Source organism: Chanodichthys erythropterus, chromosome 18 (assembly GCF_024489055.1).
Source record: "Chanodichthys erythropterus isolate Z2021 chromosome 18, ASM2448905v1, whole genome shotgun sequence".
Lineage (NCBI taxonomy): Eukaryota > Metazoa > Chordata > Actinopteri > Cypriniformes > Xenocyprididae > Chanodichthys > Chanodichthys erythropterus.
In genome coordinates this window covers 34,676,062-34,688,313 of record NC_090238.1, presented here as the reverse complement: position 1 = coordinate 34,688,313, position 12,252 = coordinate 34,676,062, and the positions used below count along the sequence as shown (strand labels likewise).

The 12,252-nt window shown below is 36.7% G+C and overlaps 1 protein-coding gene across 1 annotated transcript in view; it reads left to right on the top strand.

Annotated features, from left to right (window-relative positions):
- The first annotated feature begins 3,023 nt into the window (after positions 1-3,023).
- dtnbb (dystrobrevin, beta b) overlaps positions 3,024-12,252 on the top strand; it is a 70,803-nt gene continuing 61,574 nt past the window's right edge. Inside the window, exons 1-2 of the mRNA XM_067366746.1 lie at positions 3,024-3,122; positions 10,088-10,140. Coding sequence (XP_067222847.1) covers positions 3,099-3,122; positions 10,088-10,140 — 77 coding nt within the window. The 5' untranslated portion in view covers positions 3,024-3,098. The remainder of the gene's footprint in view (positions 3,123-10,087; positions 10,141-12,252) is intronic.

Genomic DNA, 12,252 nt, shown 5'->3' with positions numbered 1-12,252 from the left:
TGAATTGACCAATCAGAAGCCAAGACTTGAACTATACACTATATTGCCATAAGTATTGGACACCCCTCCAAATCATTGAATTCAGGTGTTCCAGTCACTTCCATGGCCACAGGTGTATAAAATCAAGCACCTAGGCATGCAGACTGCTTCTACAAACATTTGTGAAAGAATGGGTCGCTCTCAGGAGCTCAGTGAATTCAAGCGTGGTACCGTGATAGGTTGCCAACTGTGCAATAAGTCCATTCGTGAAATTTCCTACTACTAAATATTCCACGGTCAACTGTTAGTGGTATCATAACAAAGTGGAAGCAATTGGGAACAACAGCAACTCAGCCACAAAGTGGTAGGCCATGTAAAATCACAGAGCGAGTCAGCGCATACTGAGGCGCACAGTGTGCAGAAGTCGCCAACTTTCTGCAGAGTCAATGGCTGCAGACCTCCAAACTTCATGTGGTCTTCAGATTAGCTCAAGAACAGTGTGTAGAGAGCTTCATTGAATGGGTTTCCATGGCCGAGCAGCTGCATCCAATCCTCACATCACCAAGTGCAATGCAAAGCGTCGGATGCAGTGGTGTAAAGCACGCCGTCACTGGACTCTAGAGCAGTGGAGATGTGTTCTCTGGAGTGACCAATCACGCTTCTCTGTCTGGCAATCCGATGGACGAGTCTGGGTTTGTCGGTTGCCAGGAGAACAGTACTTGCCTGACTGCATTGTGCCGAGTGTAAAGTTTGATGGACGGGGTTATTATGGTGTGGGGTTGTTTTTCAGGGGTTGGGCTTGAACCCTTAGTTCCAGTGAAAGGAACTCTTAATGCTTCAGCATACCAAGACATTTTGGACAATTTCATGCTCCCAACTTTGTGGGAAGTTTGGGGATGGCCCTTTACTGTTCCAACATGACTCACAAATCAAGGTCCATAAAGACATGGATGAGCGAGTTTGGTGTGGAGGAACTTAACTGACCTCAATCCAACAGAACACCTTTGGGATGAATTAAAGCGGAGACTGCGAGCCAGGCCTTCTCATCCAACATCAGTACCTGACCTCACAAATGCGCTTCAAGAAGAATGGTCAAAAATTCCCATAAACACACCCCTAAACCTTGTGGAAAGCCTTCCCAGAAGAGCTGAAGCTGTAATAGCTGCAAAGGGTGGGCCAACTCCATATTAAACCCTACAGATTAAGAATGGGATGTCATTAAAGTTTTGGTTTGTCTTGGTTTGTTTATGGTTTGTCAAAGTAAAAGTTTAACATAACAGATGTAATGGCTGTTTCATCAAAGCAAAATTTGTCCAGGTCTAAAACTATTTGTGATGCATATTGGTGATATTATTCTGAATTGGTAAGCTAGCTAGCTTTTCCTAAAATGGCAGCTGTGGGGTAAATTGAGTCAGCGTTTTAACTTACCCCACCATAAGGCAATGCATTTCAGTTAAATCTGAAGTATAAACTGGTGTCATTTCAATGTAATATTACACAGCTGGTTTAGTTTATCTTTATTTTCGAGTTTATTTGATAGGAATAGTGTACAAGTGCACCAAATCCTTCTCTGATACGAACCAGAGGATGTTTAATCATATATATCTTCCCACCTGTGGTCTCTAATGGCCTAACATGGTCGACATTGCAGAAAATCTACCAGACCAAGAACATTTTGACTAAAATGTTTATTAGTTTCAGTGACATTTATTCATTAATTCATTTAATTTTACTCAGCAAACTCTCTGTTTAGTCTGTTTATGGGAAGGTTACATCTTTGATTTATTGTTTCAGAAATACAAACAATTAAACATACTGAAAATTAACTTCATTTGGTTGGTTTTATGTTTAATTTAGCTTTAAAAAAATATTTGTAAAATATTTTTACAAAAAATATTTGTAAAAGGAAATTTGAGTATTAAATTAGTTTTTAAAATAGGTACATTATCTTTAAAATTTCACATGGGTTTGATTCAGTTGGTCAGTTTACACCCACCTACTGATTTGGCTCAACTTACCACTAACCCGGGGTAAATTGAGCCAGAGGAACACTTTTTTTTGATAAGAAGCCATGTTTTTAGAAGAATTTGTCATAGATGTATTCTGATCATTTTGAACTAAATTGTCATATACAATATGCTAGTGCAAGTATATAACAATTAGTTCAAACTTTGACCTGTGGAGGGCAGTAATACACTTAATACACTCAAGATGTGCATTTCTGGTTAAAATGAAACCGGTGGTTTCTCTAGATAAGACCCTTATTCCTCCTCTGGGATCATGTAGAGCCCTTTGAAGCTGCACTGAAACTGTAATTTTGACCTTAACATGTTGGTAACTGTTGAAGTCCATTATAATGGTGTGTTCACACCAGACGCGAATGAAGCGTTAAGCGCGAGTGATTTGCATGTTAAGTCAATGCAAAGACGCGAACAGACATCCTGCGGCACGATACGTGCGAATGAGGCAACGCGAATTGAGCGTTTCGGGCGTTTGACGTGCATAAAATGCAATTGGAAAAATCTGAACTTTGGCAAAAATTCGTGCCGCGTTAACCAATCAGGAGCTTGCTCTAGTAGTGACGTGACATAACGAGCTGTGAGGCAGAAATCCGAAACAACATGGAAGACAAAATCATCGTGGCTGTACATCTTCATACTTTTATAGAAACAGGAATAAAAAGGATCTTGCTTGAAAGAAAGTGAGTGAGGAGGTCGGACAATCTGGTAAGTTGTAAAAAACGGTCTTTACTCAATTTGAGCTACATATATATTGAGACTACAAGCTAGCTAAAGCTGGCAAATTGATTGTATTCACTGTAATTTACAACTATTTCCCCGCTGACAAGTTGTGTTTATTCAGAGGAAGTGTGTAGAAAGAAGTGGAAGAGTCTGGGACACATAAAGGAGCAGGAGAGCCCCTCTCGTGACGCGAATTCACGTCTGTTGTGAAGTGAATGTCACACACGAATGAAGCGAGTAAACTCAAAATGTTCAAGCTTCCAACTACGCGTGATTAATCGCGCAAGTCGCATCTGGTGTGAGCGCCCCATATGGAGAAAAATCCTGGAATGTTTTCATCAAAAACCTTAATTTCTTTTCGACTGAAGAAAGAAGGACATGAACATCTTGGATGACATGCGGGTGAGTAAATTATCAGGAAATTTTCATTTGAAAGTGAACTAATCCTTTAAAGTGATAGGAAACATCCTGAAGTTTACTTTTAATGCTTTCATTGTTCTTCTGCCTCATTTTCCCTTATCTTGAGGACCACATAAGTTAAAAAATGGCTCATCTTACCCCACTCTCCCCTATTATTATTATTTTTATGTAAATACAATTTTATGCCTAGATTAGAGGACTTTTATTCTGTTCTGTTTAGAACTATATCAAGCCCCTTTAGGTATATAAACACCTTCTTTAAATGTCTTTGACAGTCATAATAAGCATACAGGCAGTATATGAACAGCTGCTCAGTATATTTGAGCAGAGGCACATTGCACAGCATTACATAAAACTAACGGTCGGCTAATGGCATTGTAATAATCGTGCACATGAAGAGCAATAGTGATGCTCAGTCATGGGAAAGGCAGGAGTGCTCTGCTGTCCTCTGCTGTTGGCTGATGCTCAGAGAAGCGCTCGCGCAGCCTGTACTGCAGTTCCTACAAGACCGAATCAAACGGAACGAACGGTAACCACGGCGCAAATGTGACTATGGGGAAGCGCAGCGTTACGAAATTGCGTATTATTAGGTTGGTAATTGTAAGTATATATTAAAAAAAAGTGAAGCTATGATGATGATACGCCAGGACTCGAGCGCGAGACCGATGATCGCTCTCATCAGATGCTGATGATGGTCGCGCGACCTGCGTGATTTCCTCTCGCTGGTAAGATCATCCCTTAATGATGCTTTCACATACAAACCGTATATAATCTAAATGTGTTTATACACCATATCAGCTTATTATTTAACATTAAAGATGCATAGAGAGTTAAATAAACATAATATGGCCGTATGCCGACGCTGTCATTTAATCGCGCTGGGGGTGTATTGCTATTTTAAATATAGGAGTGTGTATTTCCGATGGTTTATGAAAAATCCTCACGTTGAGTCGCGTCAAAGCGCGAGTCATTAGGTGCGGTGTGTTACTTCTGCCTTATATATTGGGCCTTATATTTACTCTCTCAGTAGTAGCACTGCAAGATGCGATTAGACTAGCGAAACGAACGGAGTGATTTGAAGCCAGAAGTCATAACGTCAGCAGTGCCTTTAACGCTCAGGAATGACATAATGCTTTCTAGTGGTGTTTTTGAACGAATCGGTGCCTTTGAGCGAATCTTTTGAGTGAACGAATCTTGCACTGACTCATTTGGTTCACTGAAGTTTCTCCTCACTAAAGTCACCATAAAATCAAAATGGACAATTCTTATAAATTATATATATATAATATATATATATATATATATAATATTGCAGTGTTAATTATAAATGATTTATATGTCCATTTTATTATTTATTTTTTATTCATGTGCCCTCGTAATCGTTAATCAATAATTACTGGCGTGAGGGCGGGACAACCTGTCACTCACATGAAATCACAGCAATAGTAAATAGGGCTTGGAGTGCCCCAGGGATGACGCGTTTTTGTAGGCAAAACCCGGAAGCGAGTTAGCATTTTAGGAGTTCCGGTTCCAACGCCGTAAAGTCTATGGGTTTTTTGAATGGGTTTTTGCCAAATCGCCTGAAATAAGGTCTGTGGTTAACAAAGCCTCTAAATACTTTCACGTTTTGATCTATGACATAAAACACACCAGTTATAACCCACTTGTGAGTTTTTAAACTTTTACTGTGTCTTAAAATCGGCGGTTGCTAACAAATTGCTAAAAGGGACTACTTCCTTTGGCGGGGACTTTAGACGTCATCATTAAAAACGGGACATTTGGACAGCATTTCTCATTTAAAAGTGGAAAAGTATTCATAACAGCACAGATCATAATCAGCGAGCATGTTTTAAATAGAGTTGTTTTTTAAATACAGTTTGAAGAAGCTTGGTGGTGACGACGTTGATCCGTGAACATGGTGTGCTGTAGTTCGTTTATAGCCTACTGTTAGCCATTTATATCTGACGACTTTATTTAGGCTTCAAAATCTATAAATGTTGTGTTAACTTGTAAAGATTATCTTGATAGACAAAACGTGTAAGTGTCATAACCCTTTGTTAAACACAGAGCTTATTTTCTGCGATTTTCCAAAAGTCTATGGGAAAAATGCATAGGCTTTCAATCGAGGAAACCCGTGCGCCGCTAACTTCCGGGTTGGCCTACAAAAACGCGTCATCCCTGGGGCACTCTATAGACACAATTTTCACGATTTTATTACTATTCACATGCTTTCGGTTCGATTCTATTACGATTTCAATTCAATTCGATTTCGATTATTTTGGATGTAGTATTTCAGTTACAGTACATGGCAAATTTTCTAGAGGAAAAAAATCTCTCAACTAATGCTGTAAACTACACATGTAAGTCAGTTGGTAGTACTATAATAATATTAAAGATTAAATTTATATACAAACACTTAAATTACATGCTGTTTTTATAATAAATAAAGTTTAGACTTAAATAATCATATTTCTACTCCAATTTGTTTTTTTGAAATATAAACGTTTAAATTGCGGCTGTCATAACTGATTTATTCAAACATGCATTAAATTTTGAAGAACATTAAAAATTATAATGAATATGTAACGGTGCATAGCTCTATTTATCAGAATGTTGCTTTCTAGAGTTAATTTTTCTAGCTGACTAATGAGTTTATGGTCATTGAATATGTTTTTCTGAGGTAAATGTGATGTTACGTGACATTGTTTACAAGCTGTTTTATTGACGTCTTTCCGAGGTTGAAACACTGATTGAGCGATTACACGAGATATGATACGGATTTCGGTAAGTTGCACTGTATGTTTTAACACACCTTCAGATGTTCATTCATGTTTATTTCGTGCTGTAACTGGTATTAAAGCAGAGGAGAGGATGTTCACGCTGCCGCTTCTCTGAGGTGCTACTGCGATCTGTCACGCCACATTAACCAGCGTCAAAACGGTATTTATTTTTTGAATCTCATAATAAGATGGATGTCATTTGAAATCTGAGACTTTGCTTCATATCAAAAGTAACAAAGATTATTGCGATTTATTGGATGGGAGGAGCTACATATTCTGCTCATTCATCAACTGAAAACAGACTAATCGATTCTTGGGATTTAAGAATCAATATCGATTCATTAAAATGAGAATCGATTAAAATCGAGAAATCGATATTTTTTTACCCAGCCCTAATAGTAAACCATAATGATTAATCAAATCCTGCCCTAAATGTGTCTTGTTCAAGAAGCCATTGTGGTGAGAAATCGAGTCCCCCCCAGTAAATCATGTCTTCTTTATGACTCCGAGTGATCTCATTGGTTCAACAGACTTTTAATGGGTAGTATTTTTAGCGCATGATTACAATTCCTTCAAAATCACATTATGGTTTATATAATTTAAAATGCGTTATAATGACCATTAATGTCTTTTAAATTGACATATTAGTATATAACTGAAGCTATAGGTTGTGAAATCAAGGTTTTATCGTTCTTACTGTTTTTTAGTTAGCGTATGTACTAGCATAGCATACATCTACCCGATTAGCCTGCTAGCTTAGCTTATATTATATTAGGTATGTTTTTTTACTTCCAATATAATTCCCAGTGTTTCAAATTAATGATGTTTGTGTGTACTTAGCATGACAATTAATTTATTAAAAATGTATTATAGTATTACTATATACTAGGGCTAGGTAAAAAAAATATTGATTTCTCAGTTTTAATCGATTCTCACTTTAATGAACCGATATCAATTCTTAAATCCCAAGAATCGATTAGTCTTGTCTGTTTTCAGTTGATGAATGAACAGAATATGAAGCGCGCCTGCGCCTCCCATCCAATAAATCGCAATAATCTTTGTTACTTTTGATATGAAGCAAAGTCTCAGATTTCAAATGACGTCCATCTTATTATGAGATTCAAAAAATAAATACCGTTTTGACGCTGTTTAATGTGGCGTGACAGATCGCAGTAGCACCTCAGTTAAAGAGAAGCGGCAGCATGAACGCACGTGATCATCCTCTCCTCCACTTTAATACCAGTTACAACGCGAAATAAACATGAATGAACATCTGAAGGTATGTTAAAAGATACAATACAACTTACCGAAATCAGTATCATATCTTGTGTAATTGCTCATAGTTCAACCTCGGAAAGCCGTCAATAAAACGCCTTGTAAACAATGTCACATTTACCTCAGAAAAACATATTCAGTGAATATAAACTCATAAGTCAGCTATATCGTCAGCACCATTCTAATAAATATATGCACCGCTACATATTCCTTATAATTTTTAATGTTCTTCAATATTCAATGCATGTTTGAATAAATTAGTTATGACCGCCACGATTTAAATGTTTATATTTAAAAAAAAAACGAATTGGAGTAAACATATGATTATGTAATTCTAAACTTTATTTATTATAACAAAACATCATTGAGTGTAATTGAAGTGTTTGTAAATAAGTTAATTTTAACCTTCAATAATATAATAATGTAGTACCAACTGACTCCCATATGTAGTTTACAGCAAATTTGCCATGTAGGCCTACTGTAACTGATATACTACATCCAAAATAATCGATATCGAATCGAAATCGGAATTGAATCGCTAACATATGTGAATAGAACACAGTATGTTGCAACAATCCTTATCCTTATAAAAAAAATACATTTTTAGGCATGGTTATGTTTCCAGTTTTATTATGCAATACATTGGCATTTATTTTATATTTCAAGCATGTTGTTTGTGCATTAAATATAATAAACATCATACAATAGTGAAAAAGATTATAATTAGTCAAGAGCTACAGATGCTGACATGGCATTAAATAAAACTATACCATACTATATAATTAGTCAAGACATTGCGATAACAACTTTGATCAGGCATTACCACCTGGGTCCTAAAGGAGACCTGATTCCTGGAGGGGACTTGACACCGGTTCGCTTAGATATTCATCACAAGACTATCGCAACTTCCGTTTCATGCCGACTTTAATGACTGAGAGCCAATAGTATTACATGATGTCCTCTGAAAGTCAATTAGGCCCCATTTACACTAGTACGTTTTCATTTTAAAATGCATACGTTTTGCTATGGTTACGCCTGTCGTTTACATTACACCACCGTTTTCGAACCTTGAAAACGGAGACTTTCGAAAACGCTGCAGACCCTGTTTTAGTTTGAAAACGCTGGGGTTGTTTTTCAGTATAAACACCGTTTTAAAACATAAACACACTTGTGTAAACAGGGTTTAGGCTAATTACTAAACAATAGGGATGTAACGATGCATTCTGAACCAGTTGAAAATCAATTAAAACGTGACTATTCAAGTCGGTTGAGATGATAAAAGAATCGCGATGCATTTGGGGGCAGGGGTTTATATGAATGAATAGCTGAGGGGAACTGACTATGTTCAGAAAAGTTTAGATGGTATTTTCTTTTCATCTTTAATTCCGTACAATGCTTAAAGTAGTTTTAGCACATAGCGCTGCTTTGTTTATAGCAGTAAACATGGAAGCGCTGTATTGTCGCTGTTTCATAAGCGCCACCTGCTGTCAAGACAGTGAATTTGCATTCTCATGCAGCCTGTCTGCTGTTATGAAGTTTTATGTAGCATAATGTTACAAAGCTAAAGTCTGAACATTGTGTTTTTGCTTCAATGTTAAAAAATCTAATTAAATTAAAAACTGCATCTTTTTTGGGATCATGATTAAAATGCAGTGGTTGCCTCTAATTTTTAATGGCTATAGTTCAGCCTGTAATAGAGCAAATAAACATCTTGTTCATGTACTCATATTAAGAGATTTATTTTATTAGTATTATTTATTTATATGATTTAGGAATTATTTAAAAATTTCAATTTAGTTTTGTTATAAAGATATTTCAGTTTCACAAAGAAATATGCAGTGTTTTGTCTGAGAAATAATAAAAAGACACTTTCTCATTAAAATCTAATTTTGTTAAAAAAAAACGTGAGAAAATCGAATCGTGAAACCAGTATTGTTGAGTGAATCGTTACATCCCTACTAAACAAACACGTCAGATTATCTGAACGAGCCGCTAGCTAAATTCATATAAATATATGATAGATAAAGATTTGGCAGAAATAGTAATAGAAATAAAAAATAGAAATATGCTCTTCTGAATTCAGTCTGAACAAGACTCACAACTGAACAGGGCGAGAGATTTTGTTATGAATCATTTTGATCGTAGATGAACTGAATGAATCACATGATTTCAGTTTTGCGCTTCAATTTTGGGAAAAATGCATTTTGAGAAATGTTATATTTAAACACTCTCTTTCTAAATTAGCACATTTAAAAAAAAAAATAAATAAATAAATAAAAAGTCTTGTTTACAGAAGGTTGTGAACTGTTGAGCGAATGATTAATGAATCACACCTGCAGAAATGATCACTGAAGTAGTGAATAAATGAGATCAAATGTTCTTGGTGAATTGATTCAAAAGATTTGAGTCAGTTAAATTTTAAAAAACCCTTTTCACTTATGGAAAAAGTGAGTAAATGTGACTTGACAGCTGATGTAAGGCTTCATGAACTACAATTACACAAGTCTACACACACAGTATAAACACTGTCATTAAGTTGTTCTTTATAGCAGCTCTTGTTTCTCACAGCAAATGCTAATCTATAATATAATAATGTTATCCTTTTTCACAGTCATTATAGTAAGAATTGTTCCTTCATGCCTCTATGATGTGTTCTCTGCCTGTCACTAAAGTGGCTCCTTAGCGGCTCTTGTTTCATTAGCGCACAGGATGCAGCCTGTGCCGACTTTATTGTCATACATAATCAGCACTTGCACAGAGTAAGAGAACTCGAATGCCCTTTCGTGAACGGGGGATTTATTCCAGGGTTTATTTTTGTATTTGTGTGTGGGTTGGATTGGGGGGAGGGGTATTTCCCCAGATGTCAACATAAAAATGTTTTTCCTCATGTAGGAGCTTCCTGGTTCCTTTGCATCACCTTATCTAAGTCCCAGCCAACCTGACAGGTGAGTACTAGTGTTCAGAAGTTTCCATGTGTTTTCACCGTGATTTTGCCAAGTAAGACATGTTCCTGGATCAACATTTCTATCCAAAAATTTAGTCTGGCCCTAAACCTAACTTTACCCATAACTTATCCCTAAATCATAGGGGAATGATGGGTGAATAACACTGATGTAGAAGTTGTAAGCCTAAACTTGACATAAACTGTAAACTTGTAAATTGTAAATCTGATTGGTTGATTAGAATGTTGTTCCAGGATCAACAAAGATGTTGTACTTGGTGAAATCATTCACTAAAGCGGGTCACATAAGAGAGTTCTGAAAGTCTATTTAGTGAAGGAATGTGGAAGATAGATATATAGATAGATAGATAGATAGATAGATAGATAGATAGGTAGGTAGATAGATAGATAGGTAGGTAGGTAGGTAGGTAGGTAGGTAGGTAGGTAGGTAGGTAGGTAGGTAGTAGGGGTGTTACGATATTCAAACTGAACCGAAAAACCGCAATACACCACCCATGGTATGTACCTCAATACTCTCATGGCGTACCGAACGCGCCCCACCCAGCCCTGACCCACTGGATCTACATGCAGTGATGCAAAGTCCAATTCATTTCCGCGAACCGTTTTTTTTTTTTTGGACAGTTCGGCTAAATGAACCGCTTCAAAAAGCCAAAAATCAATGAAACATTTAAATAAAGTCATTTGTGTCAATCAATACATATTGAAACATTAAAATAAAAAGTTATTTGTGTGAAAGAATATTGCTGATTATTGCCTTTCATTCACTTAATGGAGTTTGTGGTCACAGTTTCATTGGTTTGCGGATTCTTTACGTCGGATACGACTAACCAATACATCTACATCTTGGATAAGATTCGCAACTACAACACACATTTTCATGCACAAACGCAGATATTTTCTACATGTCTAAAGTATAGAAAGAATAAACTCATTGATTTCACTTAACCACTTATAATCTGCATTTATAATAAACCATAGTAAAAATGTATTTACATCTCTCGACAAAAAGGTTTTAATAAAATGTTATTTATTAACAGTAGTCATAATAAGCATATTTCTAGTACGTGCCTCAGGCTTGCATGATACCGTCAACTCACTCATCAGACTCCTCGGTAATCCTTTGCAAAACTTGACAGCTAGTTGAACCGGTGTTGTGCCGAATTTCGACTCCCTGCCAAATTATTACCCCCCTAGTCGCTGTCTGATTGCCTAATCCTCGGTTCTTTTTAAGTCGGATGTGCTACTTGCGTCATCAACCCGGAACTAAAATTCGATTCAGTTCGATTAGTAAACTGGCTCGACTGGTTACTTCCTGAGAACCGGTTTCAACCGGCTCAAAAGAATGGTTCATTCAAGAACCGAACATCACTATCTACACGACCAATGCAGCGTTGTAGCCTAGCCACCATTAACCACCATAAAACACAATAAGCTTCACGTTTTGTTACTTTTGAAATGTCATCTTTCAAATTCTGTCCATTTTGTCACGGAATTCAAACAAAAAATGCCATTTTCTATGCTCTTTAATGTGTGCGTGAACGATCACTGTACAGGCGCCTCATTTTAAAGGTGCCATCGAACGTTTTTTTACAAGATGTAATATAAGTCTAAGGTGTCCCCTGAATGTGTCTGTGAAGTTTCAGCTCAAAATACACCATAGATTTTTTTAAATTAATTTTTTAACTGGGGCATAATTAGAAATGCGCTGATTCAGGCTGCGTCCCCTTTAAATGCTCGCACTCTCCGCCTCCTCCCGAGCTCTCGACTCTATCATTGCATAAACAAAGTTCGCACAGCTAATATAACCCTCAAAATGGATCTTTACAAAGTGTTTGTCATGCATGCTGCATGCATACATCGGATCATGTGAGTATAGTATTTATTTGGATGTTAACATTTGATTCTGAATGAGTTTGATGGTGCTCCGTGGCTAATGGGCTAATGCTACACTGATGGAGAGATTTATAAAGAATGAAGTTGTGTTTATGAATTATACAGACTGCAAGTGTTTAATAATGAAAATAGCGACGGCTCTTGTCTCCGTGAATACAGTAATAAATGATGTTAACTTTAACCACATTTAACAGTACATTAG